The 24,569-nt window shown below is 39.2% G+C and overlaps 4 protein-coding genes across 10 annotated transcripts; 3 read left to right on the top strand and 1 right to left on the bottom strand.

Annotated features, from left to right (window-relative positions):
• Positions 1 to 1,654: 1,654 nt before the first annotated feature.
• On the top strand, positions 1,655 to 3,903 carry msx3 (muscle segment homeobox 3). Its single transcript, XM_031304177.2, has 2 exons — positions 1,655 to 2,325; positions 2,782 to 3,903. Exons 1-2 carry the CDS (start codon positions 1,968 to 1,970, stop codon positions 3,186 to 3,188), a joined length of 765 nt encoding a protein of 254 aa, XP_031160037.1. The 5' UTR covers positions 1,655 to 1,967; the 3' UTR covers positions 3,189 to 3,903.
• Positions 3,904 to 4,899: 996 nt separating this feature from the next.
• znf511 (zinc finger protein 511) lies at positions 4,900 to 8,399 on the bottom strand. 2 transcript variants are annotated; one of them, XM_035992753.1, is made up of 7 exons: positions 8,267 to 8,399; positions 7,658 to 7,882; positions 7,452 to 7,525; positions 6,205 to 6,406; positions 5,943 to 6,067; positions 5,378 to 5,644; positions 4,900 to 5,083 (listed from the first exon to the last, which is right to left on the bottom strand). In XM_035992753.1, exons 2-7 carry the CDS (start codon positions 7,838 to 7,840, stop codon positions 5,011 to 5,013), a joined length of 924 nt encoding a protein of 307 aa, XP_035848646.1. In that variant the 5' UTR covers positions 7,841 to 7,882; positions 8,267 to 8,399; the 3' UTR covers positions 4,900 to 5,010. The 2 variants fall into 2 exon arrangements, with proteins under 2 accessions (XP_035848646.1, XP_031160023.1); XM_031304163.2 differs by having other exon boundaries at positions 7,658 to 7,877; positions 8,268 to 8,389.
• Positions 8,400 to 9,611: 1,212 nt separating this feature from the next.
• On the top strand, positions 9,612 to 20,539 carry adam8a (ADAM metallopeptidase domain 8a). Of its 2 annotated transcripts, XR_004895270.1 has the most exons (26): positions 9,612 to 9,736; positions 9,844 to 9,953; positions 10,127 to 10,200; positions 10,356 to 10,434; positions 11,307 to 11,383; positions 11,772 to 12,003; positions 12,625 to 12,702; positions 12,869 to 12,937; positions 13,616 to 13,785; positions 13,890 to 13,971; positions 14,098 to 14,240; positions 14,351 to 14,528; positions 14,622 to 14,711; positions 14,885 to 15,080; positions 15,182 to 15,263; positions 15,367 to 15,547; positions 15,638 to 15,724; positions 15,809 to 15,893; positions 16,177 to 16,288; positions 16,416 to 16,608; positions 16,956 to 17,003; positions 17,123 to 17,173; positions 17,281 to 17,331; positions 17,445 to 17,525; positions 17,847 to 18,515; positions 20,527 to 20,539. XR_004895270.1 is itself a non-coding variant. In XM_031304137.2 (25 exons), the coding sequence occupies exons 1-25, from the start codon at positions 9,691 to 9,693 to the stop codon at positions 17,889 to 17,891; spliced, it is 2,640 nt and encodes an 879-aa protein (XP_031159997.1). In that variant the 5' UTR covers positions 9,612 to 9,690; the 3' UTR covers positions 17,892 to 18,763. The 2 variants fall into 2 exon arrangements, 1 of the variants encoding a protein (XP_031159997.1); XM_031304137.2 differs by lacking the exon at positions 20,527 to 20,539 and having other exon boundaries at positions 17,847 to 18,763.
• spef1 (sperm flagellar 1) lies at positions 18,844 to 23,703 on the top strand. Of its 5 annotated transcripts, XM_035992756.1 has the most exons (8): positions 18,844 to 19,069; positions 19,297 to 19,408; positions 20,012 to 20,168; positions 20,381 to 20,426; positions 21,576 to 21,660; positions 21,756 to 21,861; positions 22,332 to 22,431; positions 23,554 to 23,703. In XM_035992756.1, the coding sequence occupies exons 1-8, from the start codon at positions 18,961 to 18,963 to the stop codon at positions 23,556 to 23,558; spliced, it is 720 nt and encodes a 239-aa protein (XP_035848649.1). In that variant the 5' UTR covers positions 18,844 to 18,960; the 3' UTR covers positions 23,559 to 23,703. The 5 variants fall into 5 exon arrangements, with proteins under 5 accessions (XP_035848649.1, XP_035848651.1, XP_035848650.1 ...); XM_035992758.1 differs by lacking the exon at positions 23,554 to 23,703 and having other exon boundaries at positions 20,012 to 20,096; positions 22,332 to 23,115; XM_035992757.1 differs by lacking the exon at positions 23,554 to 23,703 and having other exon boundaries at positions 20,012 to 20,147; positions 22,332 to 23,115.
• The last annotated feature ends 866 nt before the right edge of the window (positions 23,704 to 24,569 follow it).

Here is a 24,569-nt window from a genome sequence, read left to right as displayed (position 1 = left end):
CAGCGATCTATCACTGTCACACAGAGAGGGAGAGCGGGAGAGAGAGCAGACAGGCGCCAGGCGCAGCAGGATCAAAGCAGAAATGTACCTCGGGGAGAGAAACAGTTAACTCCATTTAACCAATTGTCCTACAGACAGACAGTCAGTGTGCTGCTGCAGGCCCAACAATAGTTCCCATAAGAGAGAAAAAAAACCTCACATATTGGGTTTCCCCGAAAATGATTTGACTTGATTTGAAGAGCTGCAAAACAAGGCCAATTTGGATGGGCCTCTTCAATGGACCTCTGTGACATTAGTTAGGGTTTTACTGTGTCTCAAAGGGATTACAGACAATGAACACAATAGATTGAAATATGGGCAGTACACAGCCATAGATAACTTCGTTGCAGGCCACAAGATAGAAATTTATAGTGATAATAACTCCTAAGAGTATAAAAAGTACTGTGAATCACAGCCTGGATTGCCTTACTAGTTTAATGAAACACGGTGATAAACTACTGTAACTTATTTTCAAGCACAACTTTTCAGACGAGGTCCTACAACAAGTAACAGCACTAACGTTTTGGCAACCAAATGAAAAAAATGTATACCTTGTATAAACTTTTGTAAACTGAGTTTTTGGGGCCATCTTTTGTTAAACTTTCTTTCATTGATCTTTCTGGGCACTTGGGGGCAGCGGAACAACACATTTATCAACATATTATCTCCTTATAAAGTTGATATGGCGAATGTGTTAGCAAACAGTTTAGCAACCAATTTACACTTTCAGAAGACACGAAACATTAGCGTTCATTTGGAGTCATGTTTGTGTCTGCCTGATGAATGTAAGTCCAATATTTACTCTACTTGAACTCTGTTTTTAACTTGTGATGGAATCTGGCTCTTTAGCTGCTAAATGCTCCACTATGTTCACCAGCAAGTCGGTAACTTTGGGTGCTGGTCATGTAGTGTAAAGTGGGTTTTTAGAGCAGCTGCCTGTTGCTGCTGAAAACAAAGCTTGATGAGAGTGGTGAGAGTGAATCAAAACATTAAAGTTGGACCCGTAAAACCAAAACAATGAGTTGAAAATAGAGCCCAACCTATATGGGAATTTTTGAGACCAATACCAATAGATTTATAGGGGAACATTTCAGAGATTACTGATATGGCGGCTGGTGTATGAATGTTTGAGCTGGAGAGAAAATAGACCTTTTCGATGTGGATTGTGCACCAATATGACTATGCAAACTTACTCAGAAGGCTGTTTTCTTTAACAAATAATATTATTAAAGAATATTTAACATACATTATTTTACATTATACATACAATGTATTACACTGTCAACCAATTCCACAGTTTTTTTTTAAATATATGATTTATATTATCAATATTAAACAATATATTAGCCTAAATATTTCAGGCAATATTCAGACCTGGACCTGTGCACTGAAATTTAGATATATCCATGCAATTACTGATGTTATGTTGTAATGTGCACAAATTAAACCCATGATACCAGTGACTGGGGGAGGAAGATGGTGCTGATGTAAGAGTCCACAGCTGGAAAGGACCAACAACAAAAAAGTCTGTGTGAAGGGAGAGAGGGACAAGGGTGGAGGGTGGAGGGTGGAGGAGGACTTTTTACTTTGGCGATTTCGAATTCCGCACCACTCGCTGATCGGAGGTTTACATCTGTCAAGGCACCACAGGCGCATGAAATGGACCACAACACTGTCATTACAAGCCTGACCTATCAGAAACTGTTTCAGCCTAGTCACATGGGAACATCGACAGGCTGATAGGCAGGCGAAAGGATGAGAGAGGAACTAATGGCACTTCACTGAAGGAGAGGCAAGTCCATGCGTAAACACTTAAGTTTACCACGCAGCTGCTGAACATTGGAGGACCCTGGGCAATAACAGATTTCTTCGAGTGAAAACGAAAAAAGAAAATCAGAAACGGAGAGAGCGGCAGGAAAATTGGTTGTATGGCACCTCAGTCGTGCGTAATGAATCCTGCGCAGGGATCACCGCCCTTGGCTGTTCCGACGCAGACCTCACCAGAGGACCGAACCGCTGGTGGCATTGGAACCGACGAGCTGGACCTGTCATCTACCAGAAGGTGTAAAACCAAAAGTTTAAACCTGCCTTTCAGTGTGGAATCCCTCATATCAGACAGGACGCCGGACAGACGCCTCCACTCCCCCGAGCCTGCAGGCTGCGCCCGGGCAGAGGAGACCGAGTGTGCGTCACCGAGGGGACTTTATCGGTCCAATCCGGAGGCTGTGGACCTCAACGACAAGGAGACGAGCCCCTGGTTTCAGGCTCCTTACGCATCCCCTCCAAGTGAGTGTAGGATAGCCTACTCTTTCTTTCTTAATTCTGTGAAACATACGCTACTTTTAAACTTTCCAACAGTCTAAAACTGTCTCCAAATTATACATATGGACATATACGTTTGCACTAATTGAAGAACCTTGCACGAAATACCACAGTAAATACAAAAAGGTTCATACCTTAGGTATTTTACAGAAGTAGCCTACACTGACGAGGAAACTCGATGTAAAAAGCCATCGTCCCTTAATTATCTCAGCCTTTAAATCTAGAGATGATGCTGGATTATTAAACTTTGAGATGTGATTGTGTTGCCTTAAATAACATATATTATTAATATATAATATTCTGTTAGATATTTCCCTGATTTGGCTTTAGGCCTACTTGTATCAAAGTGGCAATATAGTAAAGTAATATCGATGAAACATTTTCTATTCTAATAATGTGATTCTCTAAATATACTTCCAGGACATCCCAGCCCGACCTCGTGTAATCTACGGAAACACAAGAATAACAGAAAACCCAGAACTCCCTTTACAACCTCTCAGCTGCTTTCTCTGGAGAGGAAGTTCCGTCAGAAACAGTACCTCTCCATCGCAGAGAGAGCGGAGTTCTCCAACTCTCTCAGCCTCACAGAGACCCAGGTCAAGATCTGGTTTCAGAACCGCAGGGCCAAGGCCAAAAGACTGCAGGAGGCCGAGCTGGAGAAGTTCAAGCTGGCCGCGAAGCCGCTGCTGCCGGCCTTCGCCTTTCCCTTCCCCCTGAGCGCACCCATGGGCTCACCGTCCCTATACGGGTCCCTGAACGGACCGAGGCCTGCCTTCACCGTCCCAGGACTATTCAGTGGACCATATGGGATGTACTACTTGTCTTAACCCTCACTACCTTTGAACTGCATCGCTGGGAAAGCTGCCTTTTAAAAATGCCTTAGCCTATACAGCAAATAACCAACACTGAAAAAAATGTCCATCTTGAGTCAACATGTCTGAAATCTTATATTAATTCTTATGTGAAATATTTTTCGATATAATGAAACATATTTTTCACACAATAGTTATGCTAGTAGAACAATCTCTTTTAATATAACCGCTTTATTTAAGGAACACGCGGGACAAAACCAAGTGAAATATTTCACTCGATTGGCTTTTTTAATATGAATCAGAATTTAAGATTTACTTTACAGTAAATGATTTGTTAACAATTTTTGCAGTATATTCAGTAAAATCCTTTTTTTTTTTTTTTTTTTTTTGCAGAGCTCATTTTCCGGACTAATTGCTATCCTATTGTGAGCTTTACCATTACAACAGAGGTATTCCATAAATATTTGAGTCAAAGTGACTTTAATGTAACAAAACATACCGTGATTATTTAAAGGCCTATAGCTTTGGGTTTAAAGCAACAGTACGTGACGACTCACTGAAGCGATTGCCATGAATGTGAATGTTTTATTTCCGTTTCAAAGGCCTTTACATAATTCTCACCTTAGATGGACAGTTTCAAATGTGGGGGTATAGAAAACACTAAGGAGCATAAACATTTATTCCACATCTATTTCGGCCTACAATAGTAAAACTTGATAATATAGGCACAGACACACTTTATATCTAGTGAGTGTGTGTGTGTGTGTGTGTGTATGTATATATATATATATATATATATATATATATATATACATATATATATATATACATATACAGATATATAAATACACACACACACACATATATATATATATACATATATATACAGATATATAAATACACACACATATATATATAGGCTTTTAAGGTGAAAGGAAAAAGTTACCAAACAAGTGTGATTTTTTTGTATTGTAGGCCTACCTACAATTAATAATCAGAGGTTATAAAGAGGAAATTCAACAACAAAAACACAGTCCAGAAGTATATCCATAATTATAACTAGTTGGCCATCTACAATAGTTCATAATCAATAACAAAAAGAGACTAGTGCCTTTTTTAATCACCTTTGTAATGAAATCAAATGTCCATAAAAGTTGTTTTATCTTTAAAAATGGGTTTACCCTTTGGCAATACCAGCGACCTTTTTCATGTTAATATACCGTAAACCATGAGACTTTTTAAGGTGAATTTACTATTTAATATCTAAACCACACAATTTCTGTTTCTAACTTCTTAATAATTTTCCCAGTTTAAAAAGTAGAAATCAACTATATAAATATAAAAATTGTATTATTTTTTACATTACCTCAAAAGGACAACTTTTTTGCACAGATGTTCAAAGAGCTCTTAATAGTCCAGCTGCATTACTAAATGTAAATAAGTCAGCTATTTTTGAAAACACTCAAAATGCTAAACATGACTGATACTCACATCAGTCATTAATGAACAGTGTATTTTATATCTGATGGGTAAAAAGATGTTTTGTACAATTATTAAAATCTATTATGTAAATTCTGACATCCGTCTTATTTTTCTCTTCCAAAATCTTCCATATCACTTGTCATTTAAACATTGCTATGAGCTGCACTGCTGATCACCTGAACGAATGTTTACACACACACACACACACACACACACACACACACACACACTTCTTTTGTAAAAAAAAAAACATTTTATTTGAAGAAAAAGATACATATGACAGTAAATATATTCATAAGACAAGTGTATACACTTTTTTTATCTTAAAAAGGACAGACAACAGAGTTCTGGTGTTTCATTTCCTCCTTCCCCGCCGCCCTCTGAAGCCTCGGACAGAGCCGTGACCGAAGCACACGGTAGTGGGGACCCTGAGAGACAAGAACACGGCTGTTGTTTTGTATGTCAAAAAACTGTAGTGAATAATATGAAAATATCAAGTCACATTCATTTTAATTATATAATATTGCATTTAAATGCTAGAAAAAAAAAAACTTCCTACAATTTTCTTAACTACATAATTGCACAAGTTTTACCTTAAGAAAACTAGAATCTTTAATATCCAGAGTTAACCTTGAAACATCTTGAAAATGGCTGACTTAGTCTCTCTAAGTACAGGGCTAAAACTGCCTGAGAATATCCAGTACTTCTGTTTTAAGACTAACCTGTAGGAGTATCGTGGTTTTAGTGGCTCCGTGCTTGTCCCCGTACTGTGAGCTGCCTCAGAAAGATCTGCGTGCTCCTCAGTAGAGGCTGACTTTGCCATGCGAGCAGCTTCTTCCTCGGACACATGCGTCTCCATGGATTCTCCTTGCTCGAGTTGGTTGGACAGCACATCACACATAACCTCACCAACACCCTCAGACTCACATACATCGTCCACTAACTCCATGGCTGTGTCTTTCTGCTGCTGTCTCTTCATCTGTCGGGTTCTATTAACAAAGACATTATTAGAAATACACATACAAGGGTATTTAATGAATATATAATTATTTAACACTCATTTAAGCCATTTTACTGTTTGTTGTCTCAGTCTATAACTATTTTGTTAACAGGAGAATATGAAATAGCCGAGTAAAAATATAAACAGTTTCAACTCAAGAATTTCAATTCAGAGGCATAAATCGTGTTTACTATAACAAGCATGGACTCTTCTAGACTGAAACCTTGCAGAGAAATACACCTACTGAGGTTTTGCTGCCATCTAACGGACAAAATATGCAGTCTTACCCTCTGTCCTTTTTGGTTTTGTCAAATCTGAAGTCTGGAGGATACTTGTGAATTCTTATGAGGTGGTCTTTCCTGTGTTTACTAGTCCTGAACTTCTGTCCACAGCCCTCCACCAAACACTGGTACTGAAAAATGTGAAGGAAAAATAAAAACTCAGTATTAACCTTCCATGAATGATTAGAATATTTCACTTTATTTACAGCTTAAGATCAAGACAACAAAGAGTCGTGGGAAATTATACAACCACAGGACTTTAGCTCACCAAATCTTGCCTCTGGGCAAGGATAGTGAAAAGAGAGTCATGCCACTCCTGAATGTGAATGTCTAGGAGCCGGGCACTTGGCAGGGAGCGACGGCAAGAGCAGCACACATGTCTGTGAAGGGAGTTGTAGTGGTGCTCATACTCCTCCAAAGTGCTGAAGACTGCACTGCAGCCAGAAATGTGACAGGCAAACTCTGACACGCTGAGAAAAGACAAGAGGAGGAAGGTGACCTGACCCACACCATTACAATGGGCTAAAGTTAAAAAGGGAAGAATCCACAGCTGTTAGCTAAGGACCTCTGGGGCCACTTTGTTGTTTGGTGTTAGGGTTAGGGGTTTTGGTGGTTTATTTGCCATATTTCTGGAGATAACTGGTCAAGACTAATAGACTATCTAATTGCTATTCTGCTATTCTAGAAAAACGTGCACTCAGTCCTTTTGTTTTAACTAATCAGTTTAGTCTGTAAAATACTACCAAACGCCTGACACAAATTAGTCATATCAAAAATGATTCAGGTGTGATACATTGGTCAATGTCAACATTTGTTTAACTCACTACCTCAATAGTAACAATGTGACGGTAAATTGGGTAAGATGATTTCAATACATGTCAATGTATAATCCAGAGTTGGTGGTACTTTTTTTTCTAAAATTAAGTTAAAACTAGAGATGGTCCGATACCATTTTTTGCTTCCCGATACCTGAACTTGCGTATTGGCCGATACTTTTATTATGTTTTAACAACTGTATACTACTATCCCTGTATGGATGTGATATGATTTCTATCTTTGTTGTACGGTCTGGGTCAGGTTAAACTCTTTGTGAAACATGAACAAACACAAACAATGAATGCCACAGAACTTTCTTTTTTTATCCAGTTTGACAGTCAGTTATAACGGAAAAAGAACATAAATAAACTACTTACGGAGATTTTCCGTAAGTAGTTTTCTTTAGGGCTTTATTACGTGGTATCGGATCGGTGCATAAACTCCAGTACTTCCTAATACCGATACCAGCATTTTAGGCAGTATCGGAGGCAAAACATCTCTAGTTAAAACATATTTTAATGAGTTGAGAAACTGCTTTCAGTGAAGGACATTATCTTCCCTGTAATTAAATGGGCTAAATAATGTAGATACATTTCTTAACGGAATGCAGCCCAATTCTGTACCACAGCCACACACAAGCTAACGTTATTACAAAAGCTAAAACTTCGATCACAAATTTATATAAGTTGGTTTCAATACCTGAGAGGTGGCTTGTCGTCAGCCTCTGAGATGTAGAGGTCTTGCAGATACATGTGTCTGTGAATGTCCCCATCCTGTCAACAACATTCACATGCAGTATTTTATGGTGGGTACTTGGTTAGCTAAATGTGACCGTTATCCAAGGGCTTCAGCAGAATGAGTAAACGATCAGTCGGTTCCATTTGTTGTTGCTATATTAACGTTACCTCAAAGATCTCGTGGTCTTTGTGCAGGTGGATGAGCTGTGGGGTGAAGTTGAATGGGTCTCCCTCCTCGTCCACACTCTGCTTCGGCTCCTGTGAGTTTCCTGTCAAACAGTCTTCATCGCAGTTTTTTAATGACAAATGTCCCTCTGTCAGAAGTCGGACCAATTCTGGCTGCTGTAGCATCGTTTCCAGGTTGTCATCGGTTGTTATAAGTAACGTGCTAGAAAGAGAATACGGTGTGCAGGCATCAACACACATTTGAACCCTGCTACAACGCGACGTTGTAGTGAATAATATGAGTCCTAACCGGTCCAAACGCAGTAAAACTGCGTATAATTCAGTATACATAAAAGGTATACGTGCAGTTTAGTGTCACAAATTCCCCATAAAATGTCCTACGTGCAGTTTAGTGTCCCTAATTCCCCATACAATGTCCTTAATTATGAACCTGCTAAACCACCTGTGCTACCCTAACCCTACCCCTACCCCTAACTTTAACCTAACCTTAACCTGTCTCAAATAAGACCCTCAAAATTTGGGACACTCAGTTTTTGGAAAATAATTTGTGATACTAAACTGCACGTAAGCCATACATAAATATGTAACTTACCTTATAAGGAACCTAACCTTAACCCTTCATAACTAGCTAGCTGGCGTATTCTTTCTCGACTGTAATGTTAGCCGCGAACATGCTAAGAGTTTTCTGTTTGGGTTGTAGTAGTTGTCGCGGAATGACGACGTCATAATGCGTTTTTTTTCTGTCGGTTGTCAAAAACGAAATGATGCGTTGCCGCCACCAACTGGCCAAACATACTCAACATTGTCAGAGACGGTTTACAAGTAATATAGAATCTTTGGAAAAGTCATATCCACTTCAGGATGCTAATTCATTTGGTAACTTTATTTAATTTGTTTGATATTATGCACCACAAACGAACAATATAAACTTGACTGGCACAACGTGCATTTGTCTTTTCAATTAACTTTACCAATTTAGCAAAAGGCACGCGACGTCGGTGCCAGCTTGTTTTATCCGGTTGTATCATAGACAGTTAAAAAGGGTTGTAGCCCTATCCAATGAAAATAGCAAAAGGTTAAGAGCCAGAACACGGGAAACAGAGACAGTTTGCCTTAAAAGTAAAAGTGGCACGATTAGGAAAACATTTTAGCTTATGTATATTTTTAAGACGAAACCCTCCCTGAACCATTGATTGGAAGAATGAGCTAAATATCTTAAGTCATTGAAACAGGTTAAAGACAAAAAGCCCTTAAATTGATTTCTTCACTTGAGACACTAGCAGATAGCTTCACTAGAGATAGCAGCTTTTTATTTCTTTTTTCTTTTCGTTTATTTATTTTGAATTGTTATGTAAGCTCCTTATGTAACTTGTTGTTGGTATTTCTGTATTCTAAATAAATGAATACAATTCAAATAGGCTATCCTAAAAGCGTGTAACGTTTAGCACATATAACTTACTCTAAAATATGTATTTACGGTGCATTAAGCTGGTAAAGAGGGGTTCATAACATGAAAACACCTGTCTGAGCGAATCTGACTGCTCCGCCATTTTACCAGTAGATGGTGATAAAGGCTACTAAGATTCCTTGTAGGCTACTGGGTCTGGTTACAATTAGGCTACTGGACATTTTTTAATAAATAAGGAGTTTCCCATAATCTGCCGAGTAAAATCTTAAATCGAATGAAGTGAAATGAAATCGATTGAGGGAAAATTGAGGGCAGAGCCGACTTTCAACTAACTGCAAATTTCTAAGCGAGGTTTATCACCGCGTTTTTAATCCCCGTACAATATAGGCCTATCACTTAATTTTGACTCACTCAGCACCTTACACAATTCAAAATTTGAGGAACAACGGTTAACCTTTTTAAGGCTCGCGTTGTGACTCATGTGGTTTGTCAACCTCAAATGGTAATTTTCAGGATATTACACAGCAGAGAGGGGCGGAGAGCTGAGGAGCCTATTTCCTTTTAGACTGCCAAGCACACAATGACAGAGTCCGTCCGGTAGAGCAACATGCCACATTCTGAGTATTTTATATGGATTTTCTTCTCCTCATGGGGTACGAATTTTCTCTCTTTCTTTCTTTCTTTCTTTCTTTCTTTCTTGCATTTATTTTTTTCTTTCACTCTTTCTTTCTTTTTTGTAAAATATCCCTGATACTTGCAGGAATAATTGCGGGCAATGAGATGACTCTTCCCCATGTGATGAAGTACCAAACAGTGATACTTCAGAGGCTGAAGGATTCATCTCGCATTAATGATGCTGCTACACATCAGGTAACAGACACTCTACTCAACCATTTGATGAGTTTATTTAAAAATCGCTTTTAACTTTTTGAAGAATACACTAAAGGGTCTTTTGCTGTGTGTGTGTGTGTGTGTGTGTGTGTGTGTGTGTGTGTGTGTGTGTGTGTGTGTGTGTGTGTGTGTGTGTGTGTGTGTGTGTATAGACATACCCTGATGTACTCCAGTACTCTTTGACGATTACAGGGCAAAACTACACACTGCACCTGGAAAAGAACAAGTGAGAAAACTTCAAATGTTTGCAACAGTGTTTTTAGTGTATTTTTTTCTGATTGTCAGAGTCCACAAATAGGCCTAACTGTAGGCTAGTCTCGTTCTTGGTGTGTCAGTATTATTTAAAAAAAATAAATAATAATAATAAAATGTTCTTTTCAGAGACCTTGTCGGGAAAAACTTCTCCGTGACACACTATTCTGATCAGGGCACCCAAATCACAACTACTCCAGATCTTAGGGTATGTCTTTGCATTATTTCACTACTATTTCACTGACATTAATATAACCCCTGTATTTATATCAGAAACAGATGCCTGTGTTGTGAAAAAATAGATTGTAAGCCTCATATTAATGCTTCATTATTTTTTTAAAATTTCGAATCACTGAATAAATGGGTGATTCAGAAGTCTGGAACCAGACGAGTGTAATACAAATTAATTTTCCTGTACGGGCATGAATAAGTTAAGTACAGGATATCCTGTGTCACCTCCCCTCCAAGTTTCAGTGCTTTTGTTGCATTTGTTTTCCTGTATTTGGTCTTTTTTGCAGTTTTGTAAAACGCAGGTGTGGTTATTTTGTGGTCAGTCCAAAATTTAAAGTCACAGCTCTGAACTGTTAAGTTAAGATAATATAAGAAAGAGGGTTTGTATAATGCAGATCTTCCTGCATTTATATTTACAGTATTGACCAAAATACATGTGATACGAATTTAAAGGCTGTACAACACAAATAACAAAACACACAAAAGTAATTGCATAAGTAATTCTACGGATCCCAGTCATCTTCATCATTTTTATCTCCAAACTTTGTGTTTTGGGCATTTTATGCAATACCTGCCAGTAAAAATGTCTTATTTCAAAATATCAGATGCCATGATAGTTTCTCAGTTACAAAGTTCCTATTATGAGAGGGGACACTGTCATTCTTGTGTAATGTGGAAGAGGAATTGACATATAAGGTTAAGATTGTCATTTCGTCTGACCATGACACATACAATATTATCTTCTTCAAATTAGATCACATTTTTACACTTCGCTTAAGAAAAAAAACCCAAAAGAGTAAGTTGAAATCTCTCCATTGAGTCTGTGACAAATAATAGATGTATCTTCAGGTCCACTGCTACTACCATGGGCACATTGTGGGGGTCGATGACTCCTCTGCCAGCGTGGGACTGTGCTCAGGAATAAAGTGAGTAATTCTGGATGGCAAGTTTTTTTCATCATATCTCTAATTACAAAAAGTTATTGTTTCTCAAAGTAGAGTGCCAAATTTAATTAAGCCTGTGGTAATTTGAGACTGTTAAGTCTCCCTTTGTGACTCATGACCAGTGTGTCCAATCCAAAGAGAGGATCAGTCCCTCAGCATCCATTTCCTCCATCACAACGACCATTAAGACTGCATGTAGCAACCCAAACAACAAAGGCCATGCAATGCTGCCTTCTGTCTGCTATAAAATACATGTCTGTTAGTCATTACATCTGTGGGACCTTGAAAGCAGGATAAACAAGGTAAACTGAGATCTGTTTGAGAAAAGAAACCGCTTTGTCCACTCTGAAGTTCCTGTTTTGCACTACAGGGGGTTTGTGCGTCTCCAGGACCAAATGTACCTCATCGAACCTCTGGCTGGCGCCGAGGCGGGGCAGCAGAATGACAGACAGATCTCCGCAGTTAACAGTGACAAGGTTCTTCATGCTGTTTACAACTACAAACACCTGAGGAGGAAGAGGAGCTCCTGTTCCCATGGAAACACAACCACATACTATGATCACGGACCTCGTCTGTCTGGACTGTTCCAGCTCAGCAGCCTGGTAAAGACACACAGTGTGGACACATACAGAAATACACCAGGCTTGGAAGCCTGAAGCTGATCCATATACCCAATATTTAGTGCTGCATTCTTGCATTTGACAACTGTATGCAAAAAAAAAAACAAGAAGGGATATGCAGTAAAATACTATTAACGATACACAGTTCTAGCATCATAGTTCTGTATCTGCATCAGATTTATGATAAAAAGCACTTTCTCCTTGATATTTAAAAATCTAACAATATGAGACCCAAAAAAAGAGTTGCACTTCAGTTGAATTTAACAAATTAAGACAAAACCAAGGTGAATGAATAAAGAAAACAAGAAAACAAGGAATAGAGACATAGTAGATCTTAATATATTTGGAAATGATTACAGGATGTGACTATTAGCTTCAATAATACGTAATTTTGCATATTTCAAAAGACACAGTCATACTTTTGCATCAAAATAATTGTTGTTATTATTTTACAGTTTGTATCTTATCTTATTCATTTATTTAAGCAACAGTGTTTTGAAAGGTGCTATACAAATAAAGTTAATTGTTTTATAAAACTTTTGCCTAACCATATCTGACACATATGCATGCACACCCACCTAATATACCTTTTGTGTTATTCAGAAAAGCAAAGCCCAGACCAAAGACCGTACAGGAAAATCCAGGACAGTGGAGCTGGTTGTGGTGGTCGACAACAAGGAGGTTTGATTCCTCATTTTCCTTTTCACAGAGTTTGTCATTGCAGATGTAGCCCTATTAATGACATTGATCTTGTGGATGATACACAATTCCCTTAAGAAGTAGATTATATTATATACCTGAGATCTTGTTGGTTGTATTACTAATTCAAACAATAATTTATTTTTAGTATAAGAAGTTTGGCAGCAAGAAGACAATAGAGGCCAGAGCGCTTGAAATAGCAAACCACGTGGACAAGGTATGTTTGTTTCTCTGTAGTCTATCAGTTGAAAGGATTCAACCTTGTAAAGGCCTGATCTTAGGAAATACCCGGGACTGTTAAATAAGGGCATTATAGAGTTCAAACGAGTCGAAAAGCTTCATTTTATGCAATTTTCCTTCTGGACTAATAAAGTAGTCCATCTAGTTTTACCAGTGATTTAGTTTATTTTCATTGGTGACAGAAAAGACTATAAAACATTTTTCTTACAAAGCAGCAAAGCCACGTGTCCGGCACTTCATCAGACTTTATTTTCACTATGGATTAAATACAAGAAATCTGTCCTGATACTATCTGTTCTTTCCTGAGTTGAATCTGACCAATAAAAGGAATGAACAGTTCTTTCACTGTGAAAATCTAACTTTAACTGTGAATCTTCACACCTAAGTTGAGATTCACACATTCACACATATTACACAATCCTCTTTGCATACTCTGAAGGAAAAGGGCCGACATTAATGCATCATCAGACAGCACTAGACCCAACAATGGTTTCCAGCATTATAGATGAGGCCTTTGGTTGTGTGATTTTTAGAATTACGTGTTTGATCCTTTCGTGTATAAAAATACTAATTTCAGCTATTTACTTGGCAGTTCAATTCAGTTTTAGGTTCATTTCCACTTTCCAGTTTGTGCTAACATGCTGCTCTGTTTCAGCTCTATCGCCCTGTGGGTGTTCGTGTGATGCTGGTCGGTCTGGATATCTGGTCATACAGCGATCAGATTGAGGTCAGCACTAACCCTGAGCTCACCCTCGGTCGCTTCCTGGAGTGGCGTCAGCGGAGCCTGCTGCCGAGGACCAAACATGACAATGCACAGTTCATCACGTAAGACGCAGTTGTTTTTAACTCTCTGCCAAAAGGACAATGCCAAGATCATGTGTTTAGCTGTTAGAGCTAGTGTCTAAACATTTTTCCTCTTCTTCACGTAGAGGTGTGGATTTTGATGGTTCCACTGTCGGCTTAGCCAATACCAATGCAATGTGCACCTCTAACTCTGGAGCTGTCAATGAGGTACGTATATACTTTTTTTTAACATATCTGTGTAAAAATATAGAAATCAAAAGGAAATTATTGGGAGTTGTGTGATGTTAATGTTTCAGTTTTACTTGACTCGACTTTTGTCTACTGTACACACAGGACCATAACATTAACTCAATAGGAGTGGCCTCAACTATTGCACATGAGATGGGTCACAACCTTGGCTTGTCCCATGATTCTGAAAACTGTGTCTGTGGCTCCTTAACATCGAAAAAAGGCTGCATCATGGCTGAGAGTGTTGGGTAAACTCAGTTTAATTTCCACATAAACTCCCACAAATCTACTGTTCTTAAACCCAGAGTAAAGCTAATATTTACCTTTTTTTACTTGTTCTTGCTAACTTTTCTCCTAGCTTTGTGTATCCAGAGCTGTTCAGCAGCTGCAGTCAGCAGCAACTCAGCAGGTTCTTGGAGGAGGTCAACCCTGCCTGTCTGTTGGATACTCCCTCTACTGATCGCATCTATGGAGGGCCAGTGTGTGGAAATGCCTTCCTGGAGCCTGGAGAGGAGTGTGACTGTGGCACTGCAGAGGTTTGTTCATGCCGCACACAGAAGGTAGATACAAACAATATCAAACTAGGAGACTGGATCGTTATATTCCGCACCTTTCTGTCTGTCTCATAGGAGTGCAAGAATCCCTGCTGCAATGCCACTACCTGCACACTTAATGCAGGAGCCCAGTGTGCAGAGGGAGAGTGCTGCCACAACTGCCAAGTAAGTAATACTCACTATGTCCTCTCTACTGTAGGTGAGGGAAGTCACACTGATACTTATTGTGTTACCAAATATCTAGACACTGTCTTACTCTGCCATCTGGCTGGTTGTGTGCAAGTGTGCTTATTTTAGTAGTCAGTACATCACCATCTGTGTTTCTTTTCGCTCTGCAGCTGAAACCGACAGGCAGCGTCTGCCGACCAAAGACAGGAGGTTGTGACCTGGCAGAATACTGCACCGGCTTCTCTGCCTCCTGTCCGACTGACGCCTACACCCAGAATGGCCTGTCCTGCAACCGTGGAAACGGATACTGCTACAATGGACAGTGTCCTTCACGGCAGGAGCACTGCAAGAGACTTTGGGGACCAGGTAAAACACCAGCGAATTACAGTTTGTTTTATTGTTGTTATATTCTGATACATTGAGATTTTTACATCCGCGACTATCTTGTTTGTCATGATTCTGTTTAGATGCTGAAGTAGCTCCAGATGTCTGTTTCCAACAGCATGGAAAATGCAGAAAGACACTGTTTAGCCAGAGATGTTCAAGCCAGTATGTATTCATAAGCCAAAACAGCACTATAATCATGTATATTTACAGTGTGGTATTGTTGATTTGTGGTACAGTATCATTGCTTTGTGGTTTTTGGTTACAGAGATCAATCTTGTGGGACACTTTTCTGCTCTGGAGGATGGGAGTTTCCAGTGACATCCAGGAAGTCCTTTTACAAAGTAGGAAATGGAGACATATGCAATGAGGCAACTATGAACCCGGAGGATAACTACCCTGCAGATCTGGGCATTGTGCCTGTTGGTACCAAGTGTGGCAACAACATGGTAAGAAAACTGCCCATGTTGCTGTTAGCTGTTACTATCAACAAAACCTATGTGGACTCCAGTTCTGTGAACTTTGTCAATGTCTTTCAGGTATGCTACAATCAACGGTGTCAAGACATCAAAAACATCGAAGTTTACGGAACAAATGACTGCTCTGCCAAATGCAACAACCACGGGGTGAGGAATCTGTTAACCTCACAACACTGTAGAGTTCTGTATAGCCATGATAACATAACTGACTGTGAGTGTGATCTCTGGCAGGTTTGTAACCATGAGAGACAGTGTCACTGTGACCCTGGCTGGGCCCCACCTTTCTGCGACGTGGAGCAGTCAGAACTCCCTGAAGGTATTGTACAAGCCTTTATATGGTTGGTTTACTGTTTGTGTCTGTTCTTCTTCTGCTCTGTTTTTCCACCATGATTTTACACATGAAATAGATTTCTCCTGGACTCTCAAACAATGGTGCTCTGTTTTGATGATTTAATGGAATTCCCCAGTCACATTGGTACAAATGCAGTAATGATGTTACAGTGCATTTTGTTTCCTGAGCGGGTGACATACTCTGTTACATGCTTCTCCTTGAGCAAAAAAAGAATATTGTCACAATCAATGTGTGTTTGTGTGTGCAGAGGCAAGTCTGGTGGTGGTTATTGCGTCACTGATAGTCGGCTTATTTCTGCTGTCGGTCCTGGTTATTGGGAGTTTGATGTGCTGCATCAAAAAAAGGCGACCTGCAAAGAGGTACAGAAAAAAAGTTATCCCTTTCTTTCAGTCTCTGTTAGATCACTATGTACATTCAGCCACAAAGACTATACTTTCTATTTTGTCCATCTTGAATTTTAGCTTCTGTGTGTATTTCTTTTTATAGATGCTTCCAATCTACCTCAGGACAAACCAACCCGTTGTTTCTGTCAAGCAGTGCACGTGGCAGCCCTCGTCTCGGGTCCACACACATCAGCCAGCCTACATTTGTGGAGTCTTCAGCAACTCAAGCCTGTAAACCTCTGTCCTCTGCCAGACCACATACCCGAGCACTGAAGCCCAGCAGAGCAGCTCCCTTGGTGAGCTTCCATTTTGATCTAAGAGCTTCAGCATCAGAGTGTAGTAATGCACTGTATCCACATTAGACATGGTATTTGTTTTATTTATGGAAACTAGTTTGCATCTGAAACCATGTCATTGTGGTGATTAGTTTTGGGTAACTGACCCAAATATGAAACCACAGGAAACAGCAAATATGTGCCTGCTGAAGTGTCTCTGAGCCACACACTGACAACCAATAAGATCCAGGGATGATATTCAATAAATTCCATGCTATCATAAAGAGGCCATTTTTGCAATGAAGCTGCAAAAACCAGAAAGGATCATGGCTTTCGCCTTCACTCATCTCTGTTTGTGTCCCTTACAGCCCCCTAAGAATTTGTCAGCTGTATCTCAGCCATCAAAGATTCAACAGGTAATATGCTCTACTGTTTTTTCTTTATTTTATTGTGGCATTATGTATGTGTAGTGTTGCAGTATTTATTATTTAGATGTATTCTGTATTTCAACCAGCAAATAAATATTTTTCTTTAGGTTGTAAAGCCGTTCATGCAGCCTGTTTCAAGCAAGCCAATCTATTCTGAGGTAACATTGCATACATACATTTCTTATTTTCTTATATTTAGGACACTAATAGTTTGCTTTGTTAAAGTGTGTATTACTTGTTTTAATTTTGTCTCTTCTTTTGTCAGAATAAGCCACTACCTCCATCCAGACCTCTGCCACCACTTGCAACAAAACTGGTAAGTGACATTACATTAAAGTCATTTTACCTACAATTTTCACATTTGCACTCACACATTTAAATTTTCTTGATATTGCCACTTGTTTGAAATGTGAACATCTGTTCTCTAAGATCATGAAGCCAAAGCCTCCAATGCCTCCAGTGAAGCCGAAGCCCTCTGCAGTCCGGTCTCCACTGCCACACACTCAGCTGGTATGTATTCAGATGGCAAGAGAGTCAACCGGACCTTCCTAAATCCTCCAAATCCTGGCAGTTGGTATTCAGACATTCCTAATGTTATTCAAGGCATTCACATTTATAAAGACGTCTGTGGTTTTGGACATTGTCCCAACATAGCAGTGTAATGAACAAGCTGTGGCTCAGTGTTAGTGAGTAAGTAAGCACATAAACTTCTCTGGACCACCACTGAATAACTAAGAGACATGTAACAAAAGAGTTTGGAGAAAGACATTTGGAGTTGACCTGAGAGAAGCTTATCAGTGGCATGTTTCTTAACAATATTTGTTTTTCTAGCTTGCAGGGAGAGCTGCCCTGATGCCCCAAAGCAGTCCCAGATGACAGAGGGAATCAATCTCCCATGATGTAAACACTGAGATCCTCTGACAGAGGACACTGTTGTTGTCCCACCTAAGAATGACCAATAAATCCTCTCAGGAGACGCATGTCTGTTTTAAAGTGGAAACAAGATCCACTGAAGGATCGGCAACAAATAAGTGACAGAGCTTTTATGGCAATTATGGTCTCCCTACGGATTACCGCCGTCTGTGTTTTGCTTATGTAAGCCTGCAGTATGTTGATGACAATCTGAAGCCGTGATTGACAGACTCATCTTCTGTGCTTTATAAATGACAAATGGCTATGCGCCATGATGATGTTTTTTTTAAAAAAAAATTTAAATTTATGGGAAATGTCTCTCTGCCTTGATCCTTGGATATGTGAACACTTTATGAGGCAATTGCACTATCAATGCTGTAACTGTTTTACTAATTGTTACTATTCTCTCACATTGGTTTTGGTACTGCTTTTCTAAGAAATAATGTTGTTAAGGGATTTTAAAATGTGGCACCAACATGGGCACTTTACAGATTGTCTTAATTACGGACATAGCACACAAGTTATGACTTTTTCTTGAACTTTTTTATACTAACTTATGTATGCTTGACTTTGTGAGTCTGAATTATTGTTTTGACTTAATACATGTTGATTCATGTTGTAATTGTTCAAGGGATTTTATATTGCATATTTTCTATCCAGCAGACACAGTCCTTCCCTCATAATGCCAATGATTGTGGTATTTCCTTACAGTGAGGATTCTGCATTGATTTGTCCTGCAAACTTTGAATTGACAATTCATTTGAACCGTTCCTATTTATTGAGATCTTCCTTTTGTCTGTGTAATGACGCGAACAATAAAAGAGAATAGCCATAAAGAGTGTTTCAGTCATTTTTATCCGTCTGTATCATACATAGCTATATATCCCAGACGCCATAATCTGTTGTCATAGTTCCTTAGCGGTCGCCTAGCAACGCCTTAAACAACTGTTGTCGAGAGAAGCTAAGAAGCTAGCCCAGTAAAACAGTTTGAGTGTTTACAAACTGCCCAGAAACAGATGTCGCTTTAAGAATAATGGACCGAGAACTGAACGAAGAGGAACTGCAGGATTTGTACGCATGGATAGACAAAATATCTCTGTCCCGGCCCAAACGAAACATCACAAGAGACTTCAGCGACGGAGGTAACGTTAACCGTAGTTAACTTAGCTAGCTTTCGGCCTTGCTAGCAGGGAGGTGGTGACTAAACAAGCAGCAGAAGTAATATGACCTCGTACAAATGTGTCTCACGTAACTACTGTCTCCAGCTACAATAATCTTGTCTGGCTGTTTACGTAGTTTATCAGCTCAAATGTCTGTCTGTTTATTTATTTACTTAACTGACTCTACCTTTCTGATGAACCCTCTGTAGTGATGGCTGCAGAGGTCGTCAAATATTTCTTCCCCAAGTTTGTTGACCTGCACAACTATATTCCTGCAAACTCCACACAGCAGAAGCTCAGTAACTGGGATCTTCTCAACAGGCAAGACATAATAATAATAATAATAACCATTTATTTGTTTATTCAAAGGCCATGTATGGATCTAATAAAGGTGGCTGCACTCATGTACTGGAGACTTCTAGCTTGTAAATGGGATAGGAGGGAATTGCATGAAGGGCAAACAGCCACTGCCCCTGAGCTGGAAAGATTTACATTTTCACAATCTGACTTTGTCAATATGTCCACATCTCCCCAGAAGATTCTTACACAAACACACACTAAACAAAAAGTTAAAATTCCAATATATATCTTTTAATCCAAATGACTGACTTCAATGATTTAGCTATAAACACTGAGGCAGAACTTTTGTTCAGCATACCAAGGGCCTCTGCATCTTGCCGTGAGAACCAATCCAACACACACCCACTCATCCTCTCCCAGGCCACTGATATGGCACATAGCCAACTACAGATTTATGGGTCTTCACTGTAAACACATTGGCCCCTATGGTGTTTATCATCACCATGTATCATCAGTTAAACCACTTTCAATCCGCTGTTCCTATTGTAACTACTTTTGATTTTCTTTTTTTTATTAGTTATTATTTGTATTAGAAACATCTGTTTTTTCTTCTTCTGTGGACAGGAAGGTGTTTTCCAAGCTGACCTTCCACGTGCCTGAAGAGACAGTGAAGAGGATTGTACTGAGCACTGCAGGAGTGATAGAGCCTGTACTGAATGCCCTCAGGGAGAAGATAGACAAGAAACTGGAGCACACTACACAGAATATACTGGTGTGTACTGTATGTTTATGTGTGTGTGTGTGTGTGTGTGTGTGTGTGTGTGTGTGTGTGTGTGTGTGTGTGTGTGTGTGTGTGTGTGTGTGCTTAGAGACATACATACTATAAGTCCCTTTTGTTTGAATTTCTAATTACAAAATAAATAATAACTATGGTCCTCTTTCATTGTAGCTATGGGAAAATAATCGCACTTTGAACACTTTTTTTTTACTCAGGATTTGGAATACTATGACACCAGAAACCAGGAGAATCCTCATACAGGTAGAGTAATTATTCTGTTATTGCATTTACACAAACCCTAACATACCTTTTTATTTCTTTACTCAATCCACACAATTGTAGGAACTTTATCCTCTGACAGACATGTCTGTTGTCATATTCAACCTAAATTTCTGCAGAAGTTACACAAGAAGTTTCTGCGATTAAGTCAGTGAAATAAACCAGAACATAAATTGATGAATTAACAAGAATGTTATGATGACTGTGTTTTGGCCTTACACCTTGTGCATGATATATCCTTATGTTAGTGCTATTTGTGGAGTGTATTAGCTGACACAGTCAGTTTGAAACCTTTACTAAAGCTGCACAGTCCAACATTTCACATCTTTTAGTGCAGGGGAGGAAGTGGGTGTAATTTTAGACTATTTTTAATGTTGCTGTATTTACAGGTCAGCTGACAAACACAAAATCTGCATATTCAAGATAAACTGAGGTGTTTTTTTTGCATCTGAGAGGACTAGTGACTGCTATGAAGGCTGAGTCTGCCTCTAAAATCATATTATTTCTAAGATCTTCTCTACTTCTTGCCCTCTCTTTCCCATCCTGATATTGTCAGCGTTTGAATCCTCTCAGTTATGGTAATGCTAATCTCTCCTACAGATAGCAGCGACCACACAGAGACACAAACATACCTACATTGAACAGCATCAGACAGGATTGATAAGGGAATGCCACGACCTTTAGGGAGTGAATCGTTGACGTGTCTTTCTTCCGTTTCCCACACCTCATCTGTTCCTGAAACAACCCTGCAAAGCTGACCTCAGGCCAGTGCCTCCTCCCTCTGCTCTTTCCTCTTCAATCTACACCCCATCCGCTATCAGACACACAGCTCAGGTCCTCATATCAGCTCCCAACATCACCAGAGGGCCTTTATCGCTAGCCTGAGCTCAGCACTGCAGGACTAAAAGGCCTCCTAATTTTTTCTTTCTCCATCTTCTAATCTAACTTCCCTGTTTAGCCCTTTTTCTTATGTGGTCATTTGCCTCCTATCCTCCTCATTTTACCCTAGTTGTGTCCATAAGATTTATGGGATGAATCCCTTTAGGTTTCTAACAACAGCTGAGATTTTTAGTCATGTTGTGTTCACATTATAGTTGGAGAAATGTTATAGTTTTGCTTTGTTGTCTTTAGAAATTCGCCAGACCGAAGCGAAACTTGTGGCTCAGCTGGCAGGAGAAGAGATAAAAAAAGATGAAAAGAGCAGAATAAAAAACGGGTAGGACCAAAATGTTGCTTTTAATGTGACTTAAATTTAATCAAAAGCAGAGTTTATAATAATGATGGTGTATTCTGTTTTTTTTCACTGTATAGTAAACCGCAGCAGACAGCGCAGTTTTACTCAGACATGGACCCTACTTTACGACTAATCCTGCAGGAAAAAGAGCAAGCTGTTATGGCTCTGCAGGAGACTGTGGAGGTACACACACACACACACACACACACACACACAAACACACACCACTTGACTCATGGAAACACTCGGCTGACTGTAGAACATCTGCAAACAAAGTTTTCCTCCGTTTTTATGCCCTCTAGGGGCTTTGTCATACATGTGATATTGTTGCTCTGTGTGTGTGTGTGTGTGTGTGTGTGTGTGTGTGTGTGTGTGTGTGTGTGTGTGTGTGTGTGATACATATGGGTCATAAGCTGTGTCAGCAGTGGTCAGTGAGTCAGTATCTGCTCAGCGGAAATAACTTTTTTTTCTTCTCCGCCTTTAGCCACATCTGCATGTTAAGAAAGAATAGTGACACATATGTGCAACTTCTCCTGTTATTACTTAGAAGTTTTCATCAGTGAGATAATTCACAGTTTTAAAAATAATCCGTACCTAGTTTAACCACATCCTTTTGCATCTGTGTGTGTGTGTGTGTGTGTGTGTGTGTGTAGATCCTGCAGATGAAAGTAAACAGGTTAGAGCATCTGGTTCACTTGAAGGACATGCGTATTGAAGATCTGATACGTCATCTGGAGACCTACAAAGCAAAAGGCAATACACGCTGATACAAACATGTACGCACAGATTTTTTTTTATAGTACCTCTACATTATAACACTGTAACACTAACATAAATAAACTCTTACTTTATCAAGAACGTTTAGTCAAGGCAAAGGATCAGTTCATATATATATATATATATATATATATATATATATATACTAAGATTATTGTCCTCCCTGCTGAAATGCATCACACCTGAAATGCAACAGTGGGATTACAGATGTGTCTTGTTGAGTGAAGTGTGCTTTTGTGATGAAAAGTTTGGTAATTGAATTCCCATTAACATTAGTTACACCATTCACAATAGAGAAATGTAAGTACAAGTAATATAGCCATTCCAGTGTGTCGCTCTTTCATAACATGAAACACAACAGTGAACATTTCAAGAGGATTTATCTAATTTGACAGTGAAATCTTTTTAATATCATGTCTTCTCTATAATATAAAAGTTTGCATAGTATGTCCTTGTGTTTAAATCTTATCTAATGAGATTTTACTGTAAATGGTTTATATGAATGTGGGTTGTTTAATACAGATAGTCGCTTCTTTACGAGGAGTGAGTAGAATGTGATTTTTATGTGTTTATGTATCTACAGTCGTTAACCTGCTGTGCCTTAACACAGCCTATTTTACCTACTTCTGACCTCCAAGTGCTCAATAAATCAACCAACCTCTTTAATTTCCAAATTGTCTTTTTGAACATGAGCAGTGTAGCAAATCAGCAGAGTAGAGATCTAAGGCATTGAAATGAACCAAGCTAAATTATATTCAGTGTTAGGTTTATACGCTGTGACTGTCACTTGCTTTACGATCTAAAATTACATAATTCCTTTCCTTTTTCTTGTTCCTGTTGACTAAGTGTGAAGACTGGTCAGAGATAGAACACAGTTAATAATGACTTCATTTTCCAGTTTCAAGTGTTTCAGAAGACATGCACGACCAAAGTGACAGATGTCCAAATATAGTAAACTAAAGCTGACACCGATGTTCTTTCTATTGACATATAAGGGTACTTCCTTTTTTGATATATCACGTCATTCCAGTGAAATGGGGTTGGGCAGGTTGCTCCAAATTAGTCAGTCAGTGTTTGTCTGTCCCTGTGTTGGTGTAGAATAAGAAGAGACAGGAGACCTTCTGAGCAGCATCAGGAGCAGCTGATCTTCTCCAGCTAGCTGCTGCTGCTGTGACCGAGTTCTGTCGAGTTAATCACCTTCACACCACCTAATCAATCACCATTATCAGGCATACAGCAAAAAAAACACCCATACCCAGATGTTACTAGTATTAGAAATGATCATAATAGAGAATGTAGGAGTAGTGATTAAAAACAAAAAAAATGTTTTTTGTGTTGATACTTAAAATGTCTTTCATCACTCCAAGCTAAGTGGCTAGTTGGCAAGTTAACCACTGGAATGATAGCCAGTCAAGACATGCTAGCGTTAGTCAGTCAGTCAGTCTGTACTGGGCCATTTACTCTAACAGAACTATAAGTTCAGGTAGTTTATTCACAAGGCATATTTGTACCATAGACCCCTGTCTTATAACCAACTGCAAACCAGTCCTTTTTTTGTGGTGCAGTTTATACTCCAGTATGTTAAATGGAAGTGGATAGTGACACACAGCTAATCAGCTACAATAGCTTCTTTAATTTTGGACTCTCCGGCTCTCAGTCCCCTCAAAGCTCAGCACTGTCCACACGGCTTGCTATTGGTCAACAGCACACATGTAGGGGTCAAGTAATAGTACTCCTTGTGATGAGTAAACTGACATCACTGAGTGATCTGTCAAATTTATGGAGGGTCCCTTTAATGACTGACGAATAATTAACAACAGGAGAATAAAGAAGAACAAAGCACAAATAGTTTGATCAAAACATTTGCATATTTCATATTGACACATATGCAACACAGAATTAGGTTTTGAGCCTACATTTTACAGCTGACTCGAGGAATGACTGCAAAATCCATCCTGAGGGTCACCTCAAAAATGTAGAGGAGCATAAGTAAAAGACATTAGAAGGATAAGGAAAGTGCTTAGAAATAGCTAAGCTAATGCTCTTTGTATGAGGTTGTGTATTACACACACACACACACACACACACACACACACACACACACACAGGATAGG

The sequence above is a fragment of the Sander lucioperca genome, chromosome 15 (assembly GCF_008315115.2).
Source record: "Sander lucioperca isolate FBNREF2018 chromosome 15, SLUC_FBN_1.2, whole genome shotgun sequence".
In the NCBI taxonomy this organism is placed as follows: Eukaryota; Metazoa; Chordata; class Actinopteri; order Perciformes; family Percidae; genus Sander; species Sander lucioperca.
Note: the sequence above shows the minus strand (reverse complement) of the source record. Positions and strands in the feature narration are given on the sequence as shown.